Source organism: Aulostomus chinensis, chromosome 4, assembly GCF_037954235.1.
Source record: "Aulostomus chinensis isolate RoL2024-O1b breed Wild chromosome 4, RoL_Achi_v1.0, whole genome shotgun sequence".
NCBI classification, from domain to species: domain Eukaryota; kingdom Metazoa; phylum Chordata; class Actinopteri; order Syngnathiformes; family Aulostomidae; genus Aulostomus; species Aulostomus chinensis.
Genome location: NC_141323.1, coordinates 16,011,632 through 16,037,074, shown reverse-complemented (window position 1 = coordinate 16,037,074; position 25,443 = coordinate 16,011,632). Strand labels below are relative to the sequence as shown.

The following is a 25,443-nucleotide window of genomic DNA, read 5'->3' as shown; positions in this document are numbered from 1 at the left end:
CTTCTGACAGTATTTAGAAAGACCTCAAAACTGTCATTATAACTGACTCCTGACTGTATTATCAGCAATTTATTCATTTATTTCAATTGTTTTTGACGATACCTGCACGAGTCCAGGCAGAATAAATCTCACAGAGGTTGAGTTTATGAATGAAAAGTTACTGGCAAGGCTGCCAGTGCCAGTAGAACCACCTAAAGAATTTCGGATTGTGCAGTTTCCAGGAGTGGAATAAACGGGGTCCTGAAAAACTGGGTCTGGTGCTTAGTGAAAGTCCTTCATTTATATTATCCTTTTGCTTTTTTTTTTTTCCTTTCAAATGTTCCTGCCACCTATCACATTTATTATGGACAATTCCCAGCAATTATGTCAAAATATATCAAAGAGCATCCTTAAACCTCAGATGCTCCTGTGGGTGCTGAATCCTCAAAATATGTAATGATATACAGGAATAGAGAAATTCATTTATTACTTGAACTGCGCTCCTGCAGTATTTTCAATAGCCTTTGCCAATGTGGCATCTTTACTACAAAAACACAGGTCATTTTAACATAAATGTTTTTGGAAAGAAAAAGACTTCACAATTATTCAAAGTGAATATCTTGTTTGTGTCAAGGTACTTTGTCTTTTATATTTTCTTCACTAAAGATGGAGCATTTGCATTAACATCTACACATGAACGGATCATGAATTAATGTCTGACAAAGACCATATTGCCCCTTTTTATTTTCAGGTCAGTCAGTCAGTCAAATCAATTTCTTAGTGTCCACAAACATCACACTGAAAGAAATAACCTTGGTCATCTGTTATTGAAGGGGGGAGGGGGGGCAGTAGATAACTGATGGGATAAAGGCTGCAGGGTAAAGTGATAAGAACTTCAAAATTAAACCTGAACCTCGAAAATGGGAACTTTTCTTGTCAAAAGAAAAACACTGACCTGGTGATTGTCGCTTTTTCTCTGTTTAGGTGGTGGGGGTGGCCATACAAAGATCACCCACAATGTTATCTCATCATTCCACCAGCCCATCAATCAAGGTCCAGGCTACTGAGAATCGACCCCTTTAGCTCCAGAATCAATGCCCTCACTCATTCTCACTGGTTCAAACGGTCAGGAGAGCCAAGCCAAATCCAGCACTATGATCTAAATGGGGAGGCTATTACCTCACTGACAAACACTATCTCCTGTCTCCTCTGCTCCTCCTTTGCCTTTATCAGTCTCGAGGGATCTGGATTGAAAGTGCAACAATGAAAAGGGGTGCCTTCTTGTGATATTTGCATTGCATGGTACAGTACTTTTTAAAGTCCTGTTTAAAAAGTTTCATCCATCCATTTTCTTCCACTTATTCCTGTTAAGGGTCGTGGGGGGGGTGGAGCCTATCCCAGCTGTCTTCAGGTGAGAGGCAGGGTTCACCCTGGACGGGTCACCAGTCCATCACAGGACCAACACTGATAGACAAACAACCATTCACACTCACAGTCACACCTACAGTCAATTTAGAGTATCAATCAGCCTCGTCCCCACTTGTATTTCTTTGGACTGTGGGAGGAAGCTGGAGTACCAGAGGGAACCTATGCAGGCACAGGGAGAACATGCACACTCCCCACAGAAAGATCCCGTGCCCGAGCCGGGGCTTGAACCTGGAACCTTCTTGCCGTTAGGCAACAGTGCAGACCACTGCACCACCGTGCCACCCCTTAAAAGGTTTCAGCCCCCCTGAAATATTTAACCTCTTGCTGTGCACACTCTGAACCTCCACAAATGTTTTTGTAAGACAAATCAAATAGATATCCTTAAACAAAGTTGTAACTGTTATTATGAGTTTTTGCAATTCACAATAGGTATAGGTTAAAAAAAAAAAACAGAATACATGAACACATGATTACAATGAAACAAACAGAAGTGTTTATTCCGACAGGTTGAAATATAATCTTAGTTGTCATAATCATGTCTGACATAATATGGCATTATCGGTATGTAATTCAGCAAAAAGGAAGTGTGTAATGGAATAGTTTACCATTATTTCTTTGTTGTTTGAGATCAGTCAATACATTTTCTTCAAATGTGGTACATTTAATAATCTTAAGAAATAGATTGCTTCCATAAAATTTTGTAAAAAATTATGCTGAAATGTATGGTATCATAATTAAGAATAAGATGTCATTTAAAACAAAAAAATCCCTGAAATTTTCACGTTCTGAATAGGATAAATATTTCTATCCACGTAAATAAATACAGCGTATTTTGACAGATAAAATGAACAGGAATGATGACAGACTTCCTTTTCACATTTAAACTACAATTCCCACAATTCCAAGTCATAACCACGCGACTCTGCCTTCCTGGTACGGTGCTGCAGCTGGAAAAATGGCAGCTGATGCAGGGAAATACAGGAGTGCTGTTAACAAAAACAAAGACCCCTCTGGACTTCTCATCTCTGTCATAAGGTAAGATTTGTCAAAGTCTTTAAATAAGAAAACAGTAAAGGTTAACACTTCCGGGAGCTCTCGGAAATAACTCTTTTGTCTGAATGACAGCTAGCTGTTATGCTAAAGCTATTAGCAATATCCTTCCTGTGTTGATGTTGAATTGTCTTTAAAATAACTGCGCCGCACACGTCTGACTGTATGTTTTACATGATGTTTCATTTCGCCTTCGGAGAATTTAAATCTCTTCGTATCGTTGCAATGAATTAAATCTGGAGGTAATTTAATGAGTAACACTTAATTGTTATCAGCAAATTAACGTGTCACCATATTTTATCCTCTGGTAAAAATGCGAGTCGAGAGAGGAAATACACCGTTACAATACGTAAAAGAAGATGACGATAGACTTTAGTGGAGATCCCGATGTAAATAACGTAGGGTAAAGACGTGATTTTTGTTCCTATTTAGAGGATAAAATAAGTATCTTTTAGCTGCTGAATGTTAAAAGTCAGTTTTTAGCATTACATTTTTGCTTTTAAGATCCACTCGTTTCATCATTCACTTTCATACAACCCTGCAATGGCCTTATATTACATTCCTCATGGCGCTCACGAAATGTGTTAATCCTGATTCAACTTTATAAATCTCTTAATTTTGATAATAGGCCTGGTTAGCAGAAACACGAAAACCTTAAAATATTTCCTTTCAATTGATATGAATTGCTGATAATTGGTTTGAATCATAAATGTTTTAAAGATGTTATCCATGCTCTGTGAATGTTCATAATTCATTAATTTTAATAATCGACTAAAAAAAAGAAGATCGGGCCTAACATTTTTCTTTGAACTGCTTTTATCAGTCAGACTAAAACAAAACTCAAGCGGACCTTATTTTGTACAATAACGATTCACAACATTTATATTCTTTCTTTTTTCTTCATTCATAGCTGAGATGTGTCGAATTTAAATGTTGCAACTGACAAACTCAGCTGTTGAATTATACGCATGCTTCATTTTTGGTGGTCACGATTGGATGTTTTCTTCATGGACCTGAACTTGACATATTTTGATATGCCTTTATTGTGGATAACAAACGATGAACATCCTGTTATACTGTATACTGTATAACTGACGAGTTTGTCCATTGCCCATAATTCTAGCTGTTATTTTATTACCAGGGTGTATGCATATTTATTTCATCTTTTTATTCACTGTCATGAGTCTTTTCCACTCTCTGTCTCGCTCCAGGACTCTGTCCAGCAGTGACGATGTACAGGACAGAGAGACAGAGAAGGGTCGTCTGGAGGATGCCTTTGAGAGATGCGACCGGGACTTAGATGAACTGATTGTCCAGCACTATGCTGAACTCACCACCGCCATCAGGACGTACCAGAGCATCACCGAGCGCATCACCAGCTCACGCAACAAGATCAAACAGGTACAAGTCCAACATACAGTAGTTCAGGAGCGTAAGAAAACCTGTCACAATTTTTCTGGCATATTTTTTCATATTGATATCAAATTCTGGAGGAAAAGCCTGTGTTAAAACAAGCCACTTCAATCCCGTTCATTTTATTAAAAGGATTTTACGGTTTCAGCCGATTTAATTAACACGAATCACCCAAGAGAAGATCGTTCCACGTAAAGGTTGTCATCTGAGTTTAGAGCCTGCTGGTCAAAATTTTTTAAAATATTGATAATCTGAATTGATCATTTCTTTTGAGATATATCTAAGTACCCTATTCTCTTCTGAACCCAGTGACAGGGGACAAAAGGGTTGAATATCCCACACTTTTGACATTGCTGCTACTTGCTTTCAGATGTCACGCTTAGAATCACCTGTTTGATGTATTTCATTTCACAACAGCTAAACTTTGTTTTTTCGTTATTCCACAGACTTTCTGTCTGCACACAAGTAAAGTTTTAACAGTAAACTGTTCTTTTTATCTTAAGGATGGTTCCTCAGCTTTGAATTTCTCTTGCAATATGTCAGGAATAAGAACTAACTGACACTGTCTTTGTTTGTCAGGTGAAAGAGAATCTCCTGTCTTGTAAGATGCTGCTCCACTGCAAAAGGGACGAGTTGAGGAAGTTGTGGATAGAAGGCATCGAACACAAACATGTCCTCCAGCTGCTGGATGAAATTGAAAGCATCAAGCAAGTGCCTCAGCGGCTGGAGACCTATATGGCAAGCAAACACTACCTTCATGCGACAGATATGCTGGTGAGTGGAGTGACGGGCTGAGCTGTGCCTTTGTAGATGTCAGTTTCATTTTGACAAATTAAAATAAAATCACCTGACTTTTTGAGGACTGAGCCACCAGGCTATGTGATCCCTCTGTTTATTTCTTTCCTGTTCTTCCCTCTCTCTCTCTTTCTCTCTCTCTCTCTCTCTCTCTCTCTGTTTTCTTCACTCATTCTCACATCTTCTGTCACATTTTGGTAATAATTAGTTGGAGTTATCTAAAAGAGAAGGGAGGAAAAAAGAGGGATGGTTGTGTGCCCAAAAGAGCGTGAAAAAAAATCCTCTGTGAGGGTGAATAGAAGCGGAACTCGGTTCTGACTGTGCTCGGTCCCCTCAGTGTGTTCTGAAAGGGATAATTCAAGATCTGTCAGATGCTTCGTCATGTTCGAGCAATTTAAAATGCGATGAGTGCAGTGTCGTTTCACCCAAAACCCAACTTACTTCATATACCTCCATTTGTCAGGAGAGTTGCTTGGGTTTACCTATCTTTTGTTTTTGTGTCGTTTATTGTATTCATGAAGAAATAATGAAGGGGAAAGGCCACTTTAAGTAATTCGTCTTTAAGCAGAAGTACAGTCACAATTCTAAAATGACCCACTTAAGGAACATATTAGTTTGTTCATATTTCATTGTCCTTTCACAAGTTGTTTTTTTTTTTTTGTCTTAGAAGGGCTTTATTAAAAGCCTTATGCTTGCGATGAAGAGAAATTTTGACGCCATCTGGTCCATAAACTCTCTGTTCATGGTGCTCCAGTTACATTTTTTACTTTCTGACACCTGAACTTGAGGAGGGATCTGATACTGGTGTGTTAAGTGACTGTGGTATCCTTGTGTGGGTGTGATATTATTACATCTTATTCTGACACCAGGAGCTGTACAAATGCAGGATGATCATCGGCAAATATGCAAGTCTATGCACTGATCCAATATCGTGTAATTTAGTTATCTCTGACTAATATTGACATATAGACACAGAATTGCCCTGTGAGGTCTTCCTTGGTCCGTATGACACTCCTCCACCAAGGTTGGTGTATTTCTGCCCACAGACAAACAGCTACCACAAGAGTGTTACCGTCTTGGTGATGGTAATGAAGAACCTCCAGGGTTAAGTTGATTATGGACATTGTGCGAAAGGTACAGCTGATACATCATCGACTGTCAGGACCACTCTCCGTGTCACTTTGCTGTCTGTGTCACTTCTAAGAGAGTCCCTGATGTGTTTATTTCCATCATGGTGTCACTTATTATGGCACTTATCTGTCAGATTAGCATCCCCCTGGTTTTCACCTTCTGTTCTTTCTGCCTGTCTCTCCTCCACTAATAAACTTCCTAGCTGCTCCTTCTCTATGTCTCTCTGGCCATCACTGTCTCTCACTCCCTACAACATTTTGTGTGTGAGTGTTTTTTATGTGAGGCTTATCTCTAAGGGTTGACAATTAGAATTCAGACTATGCTCTCTGTCTGCTATTGAATGGCAGCCTTAAACCCCATGGGGTTGGTTAAAAACGAGACTGTGTTTCTCTCCCAAAAAATCCTCTGCTTTGCTCTCCTCTCCTCTGCTTTCTTTTCCTCTCCTCTCCTCTGCTCTTTTCCTCTCCTCTCCTCTGCTCTCTTTTCCTCTCCTCTCCTCTGCTCTTTCCCTCTCCTCTCCTCTGCTCTCTTTTCCTCTCGTCTGCTCTTTTCCTCTCCTCTCCTCTTTTCCTCTCCTCTGCTCTCTTCTCTTTTCCCCTCCTCTGCTCTCTTCTCTTCTCCTCTGCACTGCTCTCTTCTCTTCTCCTCTCCTCTTCAGATTTTATATCCCTCATTACACTGACAGACCATGTTAACCAGCCTTCCTCTGTCATCCCAGCCCACTGGTAATGAGATACCACCCTCCCAACACACACATACACACATCAGCGGTAAATGATTTACAGTCATACAATCACACACATATAATCATACACAGACCAATCACAAGAGGTGCACGTACACACACACACACACACACACACACAAACACGGAACATGCAAAACCTTGCAGGCAAGTGGGGGAGCACACATGCACATCCACACACGCATGCGCACACACACACACACACACACACACACACACACACACACACACTCATGGAACATGCCTTGCAGGCGTTCCATGTCGTTCCATTAAACAAAAGGGTTCTTAACCATGCAGCGCATTCGCTCATCTTCTCACTAATGTGTCTCTCATTTCCATCAACACACACTTGACCCCTGCCCCTGCCCCTCTTGCCCAATACGCCCCCCCCCCCCACTGACTGTCTGATGCAATGCAAATTATATTCGCAGCACTGTCACCTGGCTATTAATGACCTTGAAATACACACAAAACTACACATTCACACATATGCAAAGGGGCATGTTTTATTTAATGGTGTGAAGATTTATTAATTGCAAATATGCAACAAATGCTTCCGCTCATTAAAACTGAGACAAGAGTAAAGGAGGAGGGAGAAAGATTGGATTGAGAGAAATAAGATGAATCCTTGATGAGATGGCATATGGTTTTTGGCAGATTATTGGATGTAGATTTAAAAATATTTAAAAAGGAACACAAGTTAACTGTTGTGCTTGTGTGTTTACTGTTTGTTGTGTCAAAAAGGGAAGTAAAGAAACTGTCTTAACATCAGGGAATGATGCGATCAGCCAAATCGTAGGTGAAATATCACTTTTGTGTCCCCAAAGTAGCTGTTTAAAATCTCAGAAAACTTCAGTTTTATACATTATCTTCATGTACAATTGGGCAAAACTAATTAGTGTAGGGGAAAAAAAAAAAAAAAAAAAAAAAATATATATATATATATATATATATATATATATATATATATATATATATATATATATATAATTTATTTTTTTTGTACATTACTACTCTTCAACCTGTTGACCTGTCCCTACAAATATTTTCTATTTTTGTCTTACCCAGCTTAAATCTATTAACAACAAAGAAAAGTTAGCAGGGGGGTGTAGCTGCTAAAGTGGTCCAAACAGATTCCATTAAACTTGCAAGGTGCAGTTAGCATAAGTGATTAACTGGCGTGTTGTCATACTCAGGTTTCCGCTGTCGAATCCTTGGAGGGTCCCCTACTGCAAGTGGAAGGGCTTGGTGATCTACGCTTGGAGCTCCATAGCAAGAAGCTAAACATCCACCTGGTGCTCATTGACGAATTGCACCGTCACCTCTATATCAAGTCTACGAGTCGCCTGGGCCACAAGAACAAGGACAAGAATGCTCCACGACTTCCAGGGTGAGGAGATGCTCATTCTTTGTGTTTGCATAGACTGAATGATTCTGTGATTAAGGCGGCACAGTGGTGCAGTGGTTTGCGCTGTCGCCTCACAGCAGGAAGGTTCCAGGTTCGAGTCCTGGCACGGGATCTTTCTGTGTGGAGTCTGCATGTTCTCCCTGTTCCTGTGTGGGTTCTCTCTGGTACTCCAGCTTCCTCCCACAGTCCAAAGACATCAAGAGGGGACGAGGCTGATTGATACTCTAAATTGACTGTAGGTGTGACTGTGAGTGTGAATGGTTGTCTGTCTCTATGTGTTGGCCCTGTGATGGACTGGTGACCTGTCCAGGGTGTTCCCCGCCTCTCGCCCGTAGCCGCTGGGATAGGCTCCAGCCCCCCGCGATCCTTAACAGGATAAGTGGTAGAAAATGGATGGATGGATGGATTCTGTGGTTGATGAGGAAAATTAAAAAGTTTGCCTGGAATTATGGATGGTATATTACTTCATAAATGTAGGATTTTCCTCCCTGCAATGTTTTCAGTTGCAAACTGAAAAGTGTAAGTGAAAAGGTTGTGAGAAACAGAAGAAGTGAAGATGAGAAAATCATATACCATTTAAAAAAAAAAAAATCAATCTTTTAGCTCGTTTGTTTGGTCTGAGGTGTCTTTTTGTGCCCCTATTATGTAGTTGTCAGTTATGTGGATTTTCTTTTGAAAAGTTTCAACCGTGTAGTTGTGCCTTCGTTATAAATTTTCCCATTGCCTAGACAACGGCGTCCGACTCGCCAATTATTTACTGTATGAAAACCAAGCCAATTACTGCTAAAAACAATTAGACCTTAGGTAACATGTTGCTTTACTTTAACTTTTGTTTTAACTCTAAAGTTCTAAAGACAGACAGAAAAAAAAAAAGGTTTTTACTTGAAAATGCTCTAAATTCCTCACTTGACCAAGCACCAGCTTGCACCGTGCTTAAATAGTGACCTGCTTCTCTAACTATGCACATAACAAATAGAACAAATCATCATAACCTGTTCTTTATAATAATTAAATAATGAGATGAAAAATTATATAAATATATTATTTACATGCTTCTCTTAATGTTTTAGAAATCAAGAAAATAATACATTTTTAAATTTACAATGTTCACATTTTTCAGCACGTGCAAACTGTTGAATATCATCGATGCTTGTTTTTATCACAACAGCATCAGCAACGGTAAATACTGGCCGATTAATTTGTACGAATATCGGCACATTGGATATCTGCAAAAAAAAAATCCCCTGTCGTGCTTCCTTAGTAATAAATAAATACATAAAATATCAATAAAAGGTAGTGATTTATCGTTATTATCAACATCGTAAAAGAGCAAATGCAAGTGAGGATTTACATTCAAATGTAGCTTAAAGTTCTTCCGTTGAACTTTTCATGTAAGTGAACATGAAATATTATTGCATGAAACTGAATAGACTTGCCTCTTTCTCCTCAATAAACGATATCGATCAATAGCATCAATCATTTACTTCTTTTCATGACTCAAACCAATTTCTCAAAACAGGGAGACAATTTTTAATTCTTTTTACTGGCATTAAATGGCAGAAAAGTCAAATTATGGGTTCTACAGTTTTTGCGTGACACCAAAGATGCTTCAAATGATAATCAGCCTTTTCAGCCTCTCTAGTTTTGCCTCCGTGACTCGAGAGCTAGTTTCTTGATTTCATGATGTTGCCTTCTAATTCATTGGATCTAATGTGGCACAGTGGCTTAGAACACACACTGCTTTTGTGTTCTGTGTAAGACATTCAAGCTAAGTGTTGTTTGCACTTGTTTATGCTTGTGTGTGTGTGTGTGTGTGTGTGTGTGTGTGTGTGTGTGTGTGTGTGTGTGTGTGTGTGTGTGTATGTGTGTGTTCATGTGTGGGGTGCAGTAATTATAGTGGCGGTGGGTTAGGGTGGTACAGTGATTTATTACTGAGGGTCAGCCAGTGACAGGTCCTGGCCTCCCTGTATTGGGTTGCCTTTAACAACAAACCAGCCTCCATACACCCCACTCACTTAGCAGGCACACTGTGTTTATACAGCCCAACTTAAAGGGTCCTGGATTGCCTCCACCTCAAGCTTAAGGCTTGATAAATGTCTCATTGGAAAGCAGGACCAATTCCACCTAGAGATGCACGGATTGTTGTTTAAACAGTTGATTGATTTTTGTTGGAGAAGGCAGGTGAAAGGGTGTGTTTGTTTTACAACAACTTCTGTTTGCCTTCCGGAATACCTGAGCTTATCCTTTAAATATATGTACAATATCGTATTCAGAAATCCTCATATTTCATAAAACTGATTATCCTCTCTTCACAGCACCAAAGACACATCGCCAATGCTTGTGCTCGATGTCAGTAGCCTGTCCACCCCGCGCAAGCTTTTGGATTCATCACAGTTCAGCACACCTGGATCCTGCAGTGGTACGGTCCTTAGATCATATCTGACATGACAGAAAGAAGGAATAATACAAATACAAACCAAAAAACTCATTGATGATGTTTTTGAATTGTATAATGCATACAGTTGGAAGTTACTGAATTGGGAATTTTACAGAGTTTTAATGTAATATCATAACATGCAGACAGTAGGAGTTCTAACTTAATGCCCAAGGAAACAAACTCTTTTACAGAAGACAAAATCACCACCCATGCTTCATTGCGCGTATGCACGCACACACACACACACACACACACACACACAAGCTCACACCCACACTTCTCCTCTGCTGAATGCCACAACATCCTCAACTATCATCACATACTTCCCTGCTAACATCATAATCACCCCCCCGTATCGACACTGTTAGGCAACCCACATCTCTGCCATCACAGCAGGGGAACAAACATTCATTACACCCAAACTGGTTTGCAACTTTTTACCGGGGACCGATAATGCCGACTATAACTATTCAGGAGTTCTTACTTGGTTGAAGGGGGCGTACAGTTTCTAAGTCAGCACTGGATTCTATTCAGGCAGGAGGAACACAAACAAGAAGATAATGAATAAAGTAAATCCTGCAATAACTTGGTGTCGGTGTTCCCTTGGCATTTTTATATTAAAACTGCCACTTTTTTTTCCCCAACCACCCACTCTTGGCATTCTAAGTTAGTGAAGCACTGTTTTCAGCTCTGCGGATGCCAAGCAGCAATACATCTAGACTCACTGGTCAGTTTTGAATGACATTCTCTCAGGTTTTGTTGCTAAAAGTCGAAGGAAAGAATTAGAGTGTATAAAATAACCCCCTGCAATGAAGAACCAATTCAAAAAATTCCATCAAAGTTTGTCTATGCTTTTCACATTTGTGGTGAAACATATTTATTGGATAAAACCACAAACATAATATTCTATTGGCACATGCTTCATAGCCGACTACTTCTCTTCCTGTGAAAGAAAGTGATTTACTTTGGCTTTGGTTTACCTCACTGTGGAGTACTATTGTGAGCATCATTTCCAGTAATGTGTGTCATTAACTTTGTGTAAAAGCACACCATATTCCATAGTCCAAATAGTATGTTCATATGCGTTGCAGATGTGGGAGTTTTCCTGTTTCACATACATGTTCCTAATAAACAATTTGTTGAGCGCAGTGAGGCCACTCCACACCCTTTTTATCACGAGGCAACCGGGCTAAACTTCCGCTTTATGTATGTTGTATTGAACTCATTCATGACCAAAAGTACAAAGGCATCACAGTAAAAGTAACCTACAAATAGTCTGAAAATGCTGTAAGGAAATGTAACGTAATTATATAATCATTACTTCAGGGGTGTATAAGGATTGCAGACCTTGATTCATCATCATGGCAACATGTAAACACAGTTAATTCAAGACAAAAAGGAGCAAATCCACAGCTGGGGTGTGTTAGATGCATGAATAAAATGCATGTAGCGTGATAAATTACTCCACCTCTTTTTGTATTCTCAGTTAAGCACATCACACATTAGCGTGTGTGTACCGTGACCTTAAATGTGCAAAAATGTAAAAATTCACACGAATAGAAATTATATATTCATACCATTCTCCCTCCCTGTAGGCCTGCATGTAACAGCAAAACACCATAGTTGCCCACATTATGCAAAGAGACCTGTAGCAATTAGCTACAGAATAGCGATAAGTACCTACACACCTTTATGCTAACAGATAGTGGTCACGACTGCATCCGGCTTCCCATCAACGGCCTTCACTTACCATTTTGTCTAATAGCATTAGAGCGCCTCATTTGCAGCTGCTAATTGTCAGAATTATTACACAAAGTACAATTGGAATGGAGAAAAGAGGAAATACACCCAAAGTCCATTAACTTGCCATAAACATTAACTCTCTTAACGTGCTTTGATGGGGAATTGGGCCCATCGAATGAGAAGTAGAGCATTACTCGGTGTAGCCACTCTCAATTTAGCTGCTAATACGGCTAAGTCCAATGCAGAAGGGCAGAATAACAAGATAGGTGCAGATGTATGCATTTAAAGACAGTTATGTTGATATCATTTTAACATTCCTGCTGTGATTCATATGTTGTTATTAAAAAAAAAAAGGCAACTGTTAAATCTTTGTTATATATTTAATGGATATAGCTATTATTTTTTGGAAACTTGTGTATAAGAAACCAAAACACCACGATGGAGTTACATCCATTTCCTTTTTCTATGTATTTGTGTAGTAATTACATTTTTTTGCCAATCAGTATTTTGTAGAGTCACAGTATTTCTCTGACCTGTGTTTATATTTCCATTAGCGCGGGAACAAGATGTGCGTGAGTTGAGCCAATCAGACCTCACGGAAGTGGATCCAGAGGAGAACAGTGCCGAGTTCATGGGCATTCTAATTAAGGTGCATGCATGAACTCACTTGACACACTTTTGATTGTTTATCTGTCAAATATCATATTCTCTACTGTTGTTTCTTCACCGCAAGTATTATGTTTGTATTGTGCTTTTATTGTCAGGCCCTGGCCAAGCTGAAGAAAATCCCAGAGACCATAAATGCCATAATGGAGCGACTGGAACCTGAGCTGAAACAGATTGTTAAGAGGTCTACCACTCAGATCGCAGACCATGCTTACCAGAGGGGAGAGAACCTGGCTCAGGAGAGTCAGCCAAGGTACAGTAAGGAGACCGGGAGGAATAGAAAAGCACAATAAAGGAGAGGAAGGTGTTCTGTTAACATAACACGGCTTCCTCCTGAGTAGAAAACAATCCACTGAAGAGAGGGTATCGGTGATCATCAGTGCCATGATGATGAGAGTGCAATTCTCTGAGAGAATGAAAGCCATCATTTAAAAATGATTGGATGAACCTCACATAATAACAAGTAGCATCAGGGATGTTTTTAAAACAGCAGAATGTGTCCAAAGCTGTCATTTATAATCCCTGCAGCATTGTATTTATGCTGAAGACTCTTAAGTCGTGTAGCCCACTTGCTTATTCCTGTGTAGCCACATTTTCCAATCACAACAAATCCTCTAGTTTCAGTACTTATGAATGACCACTCTCTCTCTCTTTCTTTCATCTTATTGTAAAGGTTTGTGGTTTAAGGCAGCTACTATAACTTTTAGTTTGTGTTGACTTTGGCTCCTCCTCTGGTCAACAGTGGTAGTGTTTACCAGAGTGCACAACCACTGTTTATGCCAGGGGTGGGCAACCATGTACCATGGAGGGCCGTGTGTATGCAGGTTTTCCTTCCAACCAAACACTTAAACAGGTGATTCCACTGATTAACACTCCTGTGGCTGAAGCTGTGTTAATCAGTGGAATCACCTGAAATATTTTGGTGGTCAAAGGTCAAGTCCACTGACAGGTACCCATCACAAAGGGATACGGAAGTGATGCGTGATTTCTAGTTTTCGTACTTTACTGTTAAGTGATATGCAACATAAGACTTTTGGTAATGACTGAACATTAGGTGATTGGTAGTTAGGTAGATTTTTGGAGGGAAATGACTTTTAGAGATATAGAGGTCTTGGTTGCATTTGAAGGTCATATAGAGACATCAGTATTAAATCAACATAGATTCTCACCAGCACAGTACATCCGTTAGCAAATAATATTATGGCGTGGAGTTGCACCCAGTCATATTTTTGATATTACAGTATATGCAGTGGCTCTTATATCTACATGTAGAGCTGACTGTAAATGCAGCAGACAACATGGTTTGAATAAAGTCCCATGGTGTTCATAGTCAGACACTCAACCAGGTATGAAACACAGTAAAGACTCACACTGCAGTCATCCCGACCATGAAAACAGATACTCTGCTGCTTTAAACCCAGACAAGTCATGCTTAAACACACAAACACACACACACGCACACACACAAACAATTTCACACCTGCCGTAGAGGACTGCTGCATTTTAAAAGCAGTCACGTCAGCTCCTGCAGGCACGCACATACAGTGAGCAGACTAGAGAAGCACAGGTCTCAGTCCACTGATCCTGAACCATTTAAGAGGAACGTCTTGTTTTCTGTCAGGGATGTTCTCTACTCTCTCTTTGGCCTCGTCTGCCTTCCTTCTCCTGTTGCCTGCTAAATCTCCTCTGACCTCGATGTAATAGGCCACCATGTAGCTCATTTCACTGCTATTCCTCTCTGATAGTTTTAAGTTTGCCTCTGTGTGTGTGTGTGTGTGTGTGTGTGTGTGTGTGTGTGTGTGTGTGTGTGTGTGTGTGCTTAACAGTGCATTTGTGTCACGGATCGCAGAATTGCATTTGTGTGAGGACTTGTAAGGTTTGGTGCATACACACCTAGTTCTGCCTATGTTCACTTCAATTTAAAGTCAAAGCTTGTTGCTATGGAAACTCCAGCCAATGTAGCACTTGTAGGGAACAATGGTCTTGTTATTGCACACTATATTTTATAGCTCATCACACTACTAGGCTACACTTAAGCACTTTACAGCATATAAGGCATATTCTCATTCACTGTGATCACCCGCATCGGAAGTGCGTTTTCAATTTTAACTCTTTTCCCCAAATCAGAAAAAGATGCTTCACACAGGTTCCTTGCACCAAAAGTTATCTGTACACACTGATCTGGGAATAGTTCAGATTAATTCCTATTGAGCCAAGCTCGTTGTATTCCTCCATCCATCCATTGTCTTCCACTTATTCCTGTTAAGGATCGCGGGGGGCTGGAGCCTATCCCAGCAGCTTTCGGGTGAGAGGCGGGGTTCACCCTGGACAGGTCGCCAGTCCATCACAGGCCCAACACATAGAGACAGACAACCATTCACTCTCACAGTCACACCTACAGTCAATTTAGAGTATCAATCAGCCTCGTCCCCTCTTGATGTCTTTGGACTGTGGGAGGAAGCTGGAGTACCAGAGAGAACCCACGCAGGAACAGGGAGAACATGCAGACTCCACACAGAAAGATCCGTGCTGGAGCCAGGGCTCGAACCCAGAACCTCCTTGCTGTGAGGCGACAGTGCAAACCACTGCACCACCGTGCTGCCTCTTGTTGTTTTCCTTGCGTAAGCATTTTTATTATTTTCTTTTGTTTTCAAAGAGAAAGCCAGATGCTTTCAGGTAAAGAAACACTTGAATGACTATGAATATTAGAAATGATATTTTAAATAAGAGAAGTCCAATTTGCTATGAAAAATCCTGGATTTTCAAAAAGAGGTTCAATTAAAACTTTGTAGAGTGTTTCGTAATGTAATTATTGGCGACTGACAACTAAATTAGTCTGATGTGGACAGTCATTACACTCCCAAACACACACACACAAACAGAGAGAAATACTGTGTGTGTGGGTGTGTGCACGCGTGTGCGTGTGTGTGTGTGTGTGTGTGTGTGTGTGCTCCCCCGCTGTCTCCTCAGGCTGTTCATCAGCCTTGTGTGTCAGCTTCGATCCTGAGGGGAAATGAGAAGTGAGGCCCACAGAACAGACGATATAGATTAGGATGACCACCACTGGGAGATAATGAGGACGACTGGGCTGTCTACACTTAAGAGTGTGTCCCTTGGTGTGTGTGTGTGTGTGTGTGTGTGTGTGTGTGTGTGTGTGTGTGTGTGTGTGTGTGTGTGTGTATATAAAGTGAGATGGGGAGGTGTGCTTTTGTAAAAGTTGACAAGGCCAGAGCCATAATTTAGCAAATCTGAATATATCCATACAGTGCATGCACGATCATGAATTATTTGTTTTCGTCTGCATCTTAAGATTGTCGATTCCTTTCTCTTCCCAGCCTCAGTCCCCTCACCCGTTGGCATTTCAACACCCCCTTCGTGCTTCGTCTCATGAACATCTTCCATTCACCGAGTTATAGCTCATAGTGATTTGTGCCTGCTTTACTCACCATTAATAACATTTACTTGCTGCTCCTGCCAGTGTACTGACAGACATGCAGCCAACCAAAATGCCCCCAAGTGAAACATCCATCTTGCCTCTACATCGTTCCTCTATCGTCTCTGGAAACCCTGGCAACTTCCCAAAACTTTGCTTTTTTTTCTTGCAACATTTAAACAGGCAGTCATTTGTATTGATTTGTCATTCATTAACGTTTGACTCAGGGGCTTTTTATGCATAATAGAGGATGGCTAATTTTTGGGGCAGCTTTTCTGCTTCGAACTGTTATTCTGATTTGCTGAAAGCAAGACTGTTACGGGTCTTTTTTGTATGTTTGTGTGCTTCCTGTTATCAGGTTTACTCTAAACTATGGATGATTGTCACCCATCTTGGTGAAAAGGACCAGGGGAGAGTCCTTTTTTAAATTTCGGGATAACAATTATTAAAATTAAAAAAAAAAAAAAAAAAAAGAAGCAAATTGGGATACCACACTTTTCAAATTGAAGGAAGGTGCAATTGTTAAAGTCAAACTCTGTGTCAAAAAAACATTTTGAATCAAATATTGTGGCGCTGCAGAGATGTCTCGCTTACACATATTCTACAGATGAGAAAACATCTCTTCGTACAAATCGTAACAGAAACCACCCCATAAACATTTTAATTAATTTCGAAACGAAAATGATGATGATGTTAAAAATGAACATTTCCTCTGTTATTGCAAATTATATTAAAATCGTGCAGCTTTAGTCGTAACATAATAACAAAAAAAAAATGCTTGTGACTATAAATGTGAGCAATATCTTCATTTATATTTGCATGACCCTTAGTCTATTAATTCCACAACTGTTCACCCGATCGAAGTCAAACTTGGTGTGCGCATTGCTGGTATCCCAAGGACGTGTAGGGTCAAAGAAATCAATGAATTGTTTATTTTTACAGGGCTAGAGTACAGTTAAATGTAATTTAGCTGCTAAAAGCTAATTTGCATTGGTTGTCCCCTGGCAGGCAGAAAACAAAACACATACTGTAGCATAGTGTAACACAAGAAAAATTTGAAGTTGTTTGGATGATCATTCTTTTTTTAAATTTTTGCCTGCCAAAACGTATTTTCTTTGACGCTTTGGCTATGCGTGCTCTCGGATTGCTCGTCATTCATGTTACGCAATATTCAATAGGCTGGTTTCTATGCAAATTTGTGGGACGTTTGACAAGCCAAGAAACTATTCAATTCGAAGGCAGAGCTGTTTAACATTGGCCTTGGTGGAGATGCTCGCTCTACAGAGTGCCCTTCTAGTTCCTAATTTAGTTTGCAGAAAAGCTGACAAGACAAGATTCAGTTACATCTGAAGCTAACTGGGTAAGATCTGTTCAGGATTTCTATAGACTGTTAGAAATGCAAGCAGACATAAAACTGACAATATTTGTAGATTATAGGCTGCACTTGACAAGCAAAAAATATTAACTCAATTAAATTGTCACAGAAAGAGAGAGAGAAGAAGACGTAGAGAGTGCTTATGCCAGTCATATTTAAACAAACTGTTTGACTATATTTATATTAGCTCTCATACCTCCACTAAAATAAAGTGGGCACTCGCTGGCATGGGTTCACCAGGTACTCATACAGCTTCAATTAATCTAACCTGTGTTCCCTCTCTACTTTGAAAGCTTTGTCCTTGTGTAGAAAGCAGGTCTAGCAAAGTCTGTATGAAAGCATTAGCAGTAGATGAGGCGACTGTGAGTTTCCAATCCAGAATGTAGCGCTCAGATCAAGTGGAAGGTCAGTTTTCGTTTTGGAGTTGGCTCTCTTCTCCAGCCAGAGCCATTTAGAGGTAATAAAGAGTAGCTGTTCGTTCTTGTTCGGGTCTGCCAGGTCACTCCCTCTTCCATGGCTGGCTCGCCCAGGTGTTTGGTTAATATGGTAGAAGGTAGAATAGTTGTGAAAAGCTACTAAAGTGGAAGATATGAATGAATACAGGGAACAATTACCTCAGTCAATGTAAAAGATACTCAGTAATGCTAGTAATGTGATTCATCTGTTCTTAAGTTTGCTTTAACTCTACTAATCGTTTGGATTTTATTACTTAAGCTGAAAGCACACCAGGCAATTATATGATTTTACTGAAAAATCATGCAGAGTGTGTCCCAGTCTGCGCTAGCTTTGGATAGTTGGAAGCTGGCACAGAAGTGTATAAAGCAGGGGTGGGGAACCATGGGCCATGGAGGGCCATGTGTATGCAGGTTTTCCTTCTAACCAAATAATTCAACAGGTGATTTCACTGATTAACACACTTCCGTGGCTGAAGGTGTGTTAACAACCAGTACAGTTGTTTTTGAGTATTTTTCATCTGAGTCTTGGGTAGAATAAGAAAAAAACAACATGCTTATTGATGGGCTTGACACCATCGTTCTCACCAACTTCCCTCGAATATGTAAATAGAAGCTGAATCCCCTGTTGGCGCTCTGACTTTCTTTTTATATAAATCCAAGGCCAAACGCTTTTTTGCTGTAGTTATTATCTTTTCTAATAGATCATCCTGGGAATGTCATGCTGTGTCTCTCATCTTCTTCATTAATTGGAAGATGCATGTTGCCTTTTGAGTTATTCTATGTTGAAAGCAAGCCAACTGAATCATATTTGTCTTGTTGGATTTCATTAAATACTCCTGTAGTTCTCTTGCCCTCTCCTCTCTCTCCATAACCCTTCTCAAAACCTTTTTTGCTTCTCACCCCCCACCACCAACAACTTTTTCTGTGCTTTCTGTCTCCCTCTTCAGGCTGCTATTGGAACTGCTGGAGCTTTTGTTTGACAAGTTTCAGGCCGTGGCCCAAGCTCACAGTGTGGTGTTGGCCCATCTGCAGCAGATCGCAGTGCAGTGCTCAGGCGGGGCTCACGAGGAGGGGATCAAGCTGTACGAGCAGGCTGACGTCTCTGCCAAGATCCAGACGGTGCTCCAGGTCAGATATGAGCTACATTGTTACAGGAAATAGAGACCACTTATACGGGTTTGGTGCGCTTCAATAAAAGAGTCTGAGGTTCTCCATCAACCAGCCGAAGTAAATCGAAGTGTCAGAGCTCCTAACAAAACGATCTTATCAATTTCAAAGATGAATTAGGAATCAGACTTTAACAATCAATGTTAATCTGTGGAAATTGAACATCTCGGATTGAACCAAAGTTTTTACCCTTTTTCTGTCAAGTAGACTAAGTTAAGTAGATTTCTAGATTATACACCTAATTTAAGGTAAGGTATTGTGCTCTCCTTCAATCCATTGCTCTGAAAGGAGTGGGCCAAATTCAGGGTGAACTCTGAGGTTGTTTGTGTTGTCTCTCCTCATTGGCATACCCTCAGGCTTGTAAATCCATCCACTGCCACTGAGATTTACCCTCCTTGATTCATTTTGCACCTTTCTTAAAACGAAGATACAATTGACTTCTTCTCGCAGTAAATTACTGAGTAAAGGAAATGGCAGACGTAATGGATGGCATTCAATCTGTCAGTAAGAAGAAGAAAAGAAAGAGTGTCCGGAAGCTTTATCGCTGGGATTAATTTCACGTTCCTTAATTGGCATGTGTTTATGCTCGGTTCTTGCTCCCTACTCTTGTTCGTTTTACTGAGGGGCTAAGCAGCTGTTGAACTGACCTATGGTAAATCTCCCAGGGAAATCTGTGCTAGTAGTTACTGTCAGAGCACTTGGTGTGTGTGTGTGTGTGTGTGTGTGTGTGTGTGTGTGTGTGTGTGTGTGTGTGTGTGTGTGTGTGTGTGTGTGTGTGTGTGTGTGTGTGTGTGTGGTAATACCCAGGCAGACAATGCTCCATCTATGGAAGGAAGTCATGTTTAGGATTATGGTTTAAAAAAAAAAAAAACACCAAACAGTGCCAGGGGCCAAAAGTCATTGTAGTGGTGTGCTGTCTGGGTGCTTTCTAGTTGTAATCTGTTTCTCATCGAGATTCTCCTGAAGCACTTTGCTCCAATGTATGCATTTAACAAACTTTTTGAGAGATTTTGAAAGAAGAAGTGGTGCATCTACCTTGATTTTAAACATCTTTTCTTTCCTATCCATGAATTAGCTGGACAGCTTCATAAATCGGAAATAAGAAATTATTTGTCATTTTTTTCTTTACTTGAAAATTTGGAGAGGCTTTTGAGAGGGTTGTCATGAAATCTTTTCTTGTTGCCATGGTAATTGATAGCAAGATCAGCAATTAAACGAGTATTTCAGTTTATTTTTGAATACTACCATCCAAAGACGCGCACACACACACACACACACACACACACACACACACACACACACACACACACACACACACACACACACACACACACACACACACAGGTATTTTTTTTCCCTGTAATACAAAACTGAGAAATCAAATCAAATAAGAGATTGTTGTCGTTGCCAAGCTAAACTTAAAGCCGGTTTTATCTCTAACTCATGCTGTACGGCATCTCTGCCTCTTATAATCTTAAATTTTTCCAGTTTGCACAAGTTGAGCCATAATTGTTGGACTTTAAAGGTGTGTTTTCTGGTATGCGACTGTGTATGAGCATGTACTCGAGTAACTCTGCTATACTAGCGCAGTTACACACAAAGCACGACGCCCTTCCCCAGCATGCGACCACTGCCAGCCCCCCAGTTGCCAGGGGCTCCTCTCTCCCTTCTCTCGATTTGAGATAATGTAATTTCTTGATTAGAATACTCATTACATGAAATTAGGTTTTCTTATTCACTCACTTGTGTTATTATTTCCTGACCGACTGTATCACTATAAAGCCCCCCATCTATCCCACCCTCCCTCGTCCATCCCACCCTCCCTCTTGCCCCTTTCTTTCATCTCGTGCTTTTTCGCTCGTCTTTTTTTTCTCCGATTTCCATTTCCCTCGCTCCCTCCTTCTGCTGCGTCGTCCCTACTGCCTCTGTAATACAGTATCTCAATTTCTGCAATACCTAACGCATACCCTTCGTGGTCCTTGTAATTTCCTTCTTAATCTCATTATCTTGCTTTCTTTTTCTCTCACTACTCTCACACTCTCCTTCACCCCCTTCGTGTAGCCCACTCTTGAGAGTCACATATCAGCAATGAGAGAAATTAAATTCCTACTGCTCTCTCAGTGCTTCTGTTAAATTTTATTGGATACTGAGCTTGTTCTTATCTCGCGTCTTAAGACCGACAAAGGTGCGGGAGCCTACTCACCGCTGGTCAGACAGAAATATTGTTTTATCTTTATGTAAAGCCCTTGCTGCACAATATAAGATTTTCACGAGCCACATTTGGCGACACAGATCTGTGCACGTGCACGAGAAGAGTGTGGACACAGTCGAGGCTAGTTTGGATGCTAATATTGCAAAGACTGATTGAAGTAAGTGACATTAATGCTGGCACACATAACATCACGCAAAGAACTTTTGTGCTGGACTGAACATCACCTATACAAGCCTGTAGTCTGTCATGTCTTTTGGGCTGCTCTTTCTTCAATTATTCATAAACTACTGGACGCCTTTTCTGTAGTGCCAAGCACTGCAAAATTTCTCCATGGTGCATACAAGTATGTCAAAACACTTAAGTTTAACTTAGCTTCTTGGTAGGATCTACAAAGTGTCTGGTTAATGGGACCCCTTGGGTTCTACTGACCTTAAGCGATGTGATTTAGCAGGTTTTTATTCCCAGTTTTTAGTTTGTTTGTGTCATGCATGGATATCCACGCAGGTGATGGGATACAAAGTTCTGAAGAAGGTGTCACTGTTTCTAACACAGCAAAGCTGTAAACATGGCTGTCACAACATTAACCTCGAAGATGTTGTATGTGGAATAAAATCCATCTACTTTCGTGAGACCCCGGCGATGCACAAACTCTTTGACCATTTTTGGATCTCGCACTTATCACAGTTCTCGTCGTTGACATGCACAGAAACCTCATGGTAGGTGTTTCTTTTTTTTTTTTTCTTTTTTTTTAGCCTTGCATTGAGAGGTGGAGAAACCATGCTGACCTTTCCACATGACAAACTAACAGACAGATGTGAGAGCCAGCGGAAACACACAGTTCAGCCTGTTCTAAGGCTTGCAGAGAAATACAATATATCACTGTAAAAGTGAGATGTGGGAGGCTTTGAATAGGTAAACAAGCTTAGAAAAGCTGAGATTCGTGTAATGGTTCTTAGATGCCTTTTAGTGTGAATGTATTGATTCGAAACATAGAAGACTGGATGGACATCAGTGGTATTGGTACCAAAGTGGCTCCCTGTAAGTTGTATATTCATTGATTATTCACATCATGATTGAATTTAAATTTCAGTGTTTCATCTGTGCCAGTTATGCCATGCAAGTCATATACATGCTCAGATAATTGGGTAACGTGTCCGATAAGATCATAGTTCACGATCCATTCTTCATTAAGATAATATAGGTTCAAGTGTTCCTGGCTATGGATGTCCATTACCCTCTGATATTGTCCGCCGTCTGTTTTGCGGTGCATGGGTTTGACAATTAGCTCTTCATTCTCAAACCCTGCAAGGATCCTTGGCTGAGTGACTCATTGCCATGTGTGTTGTCTGCTGTCTGTGTGTGTGCGTGTGTGTGCGTGTGACCAGAGACCAGCTCACACTTTTAATGAGTGACTACCTCTCTGTAACTTCGCATTCAAAAATAGGAATGGATGCTGACTCTCTGGAACTTGAAATGAAGGAAACTTTCCATCAGCGAACTCATCCTTGTGTGTTTTTTCTGCCTCCTCCCTTTTTTTTTTTTTTTTTTTTTTCAATTCAGACAAGAGCCCTATAACTTCATCTAAATCTCTTTCATAAATGAATAATTTGATTGCCATCCATTAACCAAACAAAAGGGTGGGTGGGTGTGTTGCTGGATGTTTGTGTGAATTCTGCATGCAGTATATAAATACATAAGCTGCTAAAATATGCACTGCCTTCCTTCAGCTCATCAACCGAGTGAAAACGAGGCAAATTGAACTGCCAGAGAGCAGCCAGAAGACAATGATCTCTTTTAATTAGATATGAAGCGCAGTCGTCGCCACCTTGTTCTCGTCCAACATTTTAATCAATGTGTCACATTTACTCTGTTCTTGAAAGCGCCGTCATATTTACATATTGCTGGAGTGCAGTGAAGACTACCAGCTCCTCTCCCTCAGCTCCACCCCCTTTATGTCTGCAACATCAAAAATCACCAGAGGCTTTATTCAAATGAGGGTCTATGTTTTTGCGCATGATTCCTTAAGTCGATGCATCACTCCATGTTGTGATCCCTAACGTTGTGTCATGTATAGGTGGCCTTAAACTTGATCATAATTAGCACAGAAGTCGTCCACATGTCACATTTAAAGGACACCTTGTAATTTCACGAGATTAAACTGGTCTCTTTGTGTGTTAATTTAAAACAAAAAAACAAAAAAAAATCACAATTTTTATTCCATTTGAGAACAGCAGCTGGGGTTAAGGGTCTTGAGGACTGAAAGGCAAGCCCTGCTTTTTCACCTCACTTCCCTCCCACCTAAATTTATCCTGCTTGTCCTTGCGATTGAACCGACAACCCTCCGGTCACAGACTTGCTTCACATACTCAAAGTAAATAATTACCATTTCTGAACCGTTTGGTAAGCGTGGTTTGATCCCTTTTCGAGAGGCTGACATTTTTTGTGCTGCAGTATGACAGAAGTATGAACGCTCTGACATATAAGGTCTCATTACGCTAAAGATATTTGTACGAACATACTGATAACTATAGTTATCAGTGTGTTAGGAGGAGTTAGGAGTTTTTCCCCTGCTCTGATTGTGTCTTGAAATGTTTTTTTTTTTTTTTTTTTTTTTAGGGCAGCCAGCACAATTGTATTTAGCTGCATGTATGAATAATGAATGATTATCTTCAGTTGAAAAGTGTTGACATGCACTGATCACACAATCAGAAGCCTACAGACGATTGCGTGGGCGCACTGGTCAAGTCGCTGTCTGCACTGCGTAGACGGCAACACTGAGAGCACTGAGAATGAGGAAAAATGGATTTGAACCTTCCAGTGATTTCCAAAAAAACAAAGACAAATTAGTAACCTGAGCTCCCCCTCGAATAGTCCAAAGCCCTCAGTTGACAGCAGTACTGCCTCAATAAAATACAAATCAATCAAGCAAACAAAACCGCATGGATTTGGGAATGCCGAGTTCACAAAGATGCAACATACAGTAGCAGCATAGCACATGTCAAGACGTCCTATCAAATATAAACAGTCAGAAAAAAAACAAAACTTTTTAGATAGTTGTAATGGACAGAACTAGCAAACACAGCTACAACTAGAGCTGCCACTGTTTTCTGACATCGTAGCAGGTCAGACGACAATTAAAACTGCAAATTCACTGCCAAAGACAAAAGAATAAAGCATGGAAGCAATGGAGATTTCCAGTATTTTCCCAGTCATTCTCTTCCATTTAACAGATAGGATGCACAGTAGCTTCGATGGTAGAATGTCCTGGTTTTGAGCATGGTTTTCCCACGTTCTTTCTTGTCGTTTCTTGGTGATTTTTTTTTTCTCTCCATGATCTCTGCTTTCCTCACCATCAAAGACATATGTGTCAGAAAGTTAATACTCCTGTCGGCACCCCTGAACAAGGCAACAGTGAAAAGAGCTGGCTGCGTTGAGCTCAGGGAATGATTTTAACCTCTACGGTGACGAATAAAAAATTTCCTTTCCATAGGTCTGCACTATCAAAAAAAAAAAGAAGCACATTCATAAATAGTCTTGATCGAAGCACTTACTCCTTTTTTCGCATGTAAGGAAGAACACAAGGAAACTAAAAGTTTCAGTGCGCATACTGTACAGGCACATTCTCCTTTTTCTCCATCAACAAGATAGCCTTCAAAAGATTGACGAGATGGGTAACTCTCCAGGTGGGAGCTCCCGCTGGTTAGTGGTGCTTCAGTGCTGTGGGAGTAGTGTTGTCAGAACTTGTGAAGGTTATTGAAGTTTCTGGAACACAATCAATACAGGATGTATACAAAAAACATCTCTTACCAAGGACACTTTGGGTTTTGACTTCAAACCAGTGGCAAGGGATATCATGTCAATATGTTTAGTGACAAGACATTAGCCAAGGGATTTGCTGTGAGAACGGCTGATTTCAATAATGAACCCTCATTGTTCCCCTTTCTGTGCTCTTGGCTGCTTGTGGAATGCCAGATTCTTCCAATGACAATCTCTTACCTTCGAAACT

At 40.4% G+C, this 25,443-nt stretch overlaps 1 protein-coding gene across 1 annotated transcript in view; it reads left to right on the top strand.

The window, feature by feature from the left end:
• The first annotated feature begins 1,375 nt into the window (after positions 1-1,375).
• Positions 1,376-25,443, top strand: part of exoc4 (exocyst complex component 4) — a 119,358-nt gene continuing 95,290 nt past the window's right edge. The window contains exons 1-9 of the mRNA XM_086202069.1: positions 1,376-1,390; positions 2,355-2,442; positions 3,669-3,858; positions 4,450-4,644; positions 7,738-7,931; positions 10,265-10,368; positions 12,684-12,778; positions 12,894-13,048; positions 19,006-19,186. Of these exons, the coding sequence (XP_086058195.1) occupies positions 2,363-2,442; positions 3,669-3,858; positions 4,450-4,644; positions 7,738-7,931; positions 10,265-10,368; positions 12,684-12,778; positions 12,894-13,048; positions 19,006-19,186 (1,194 nt within the window). The 5' untranslated portion in view covers positions 1,376-1,390; positions 2,355-2,362. The remainder of the gene's footprint in view (positions 1,391-2,354; positions 2,443-3,668; positions 3,859-4,449; positions 4,645-7,737; positions 7,932-10,264; positions 10,369-12,683; positions 12,779-12,893; positions 13,049-19,005; positions 19,187-25,443) is intronic.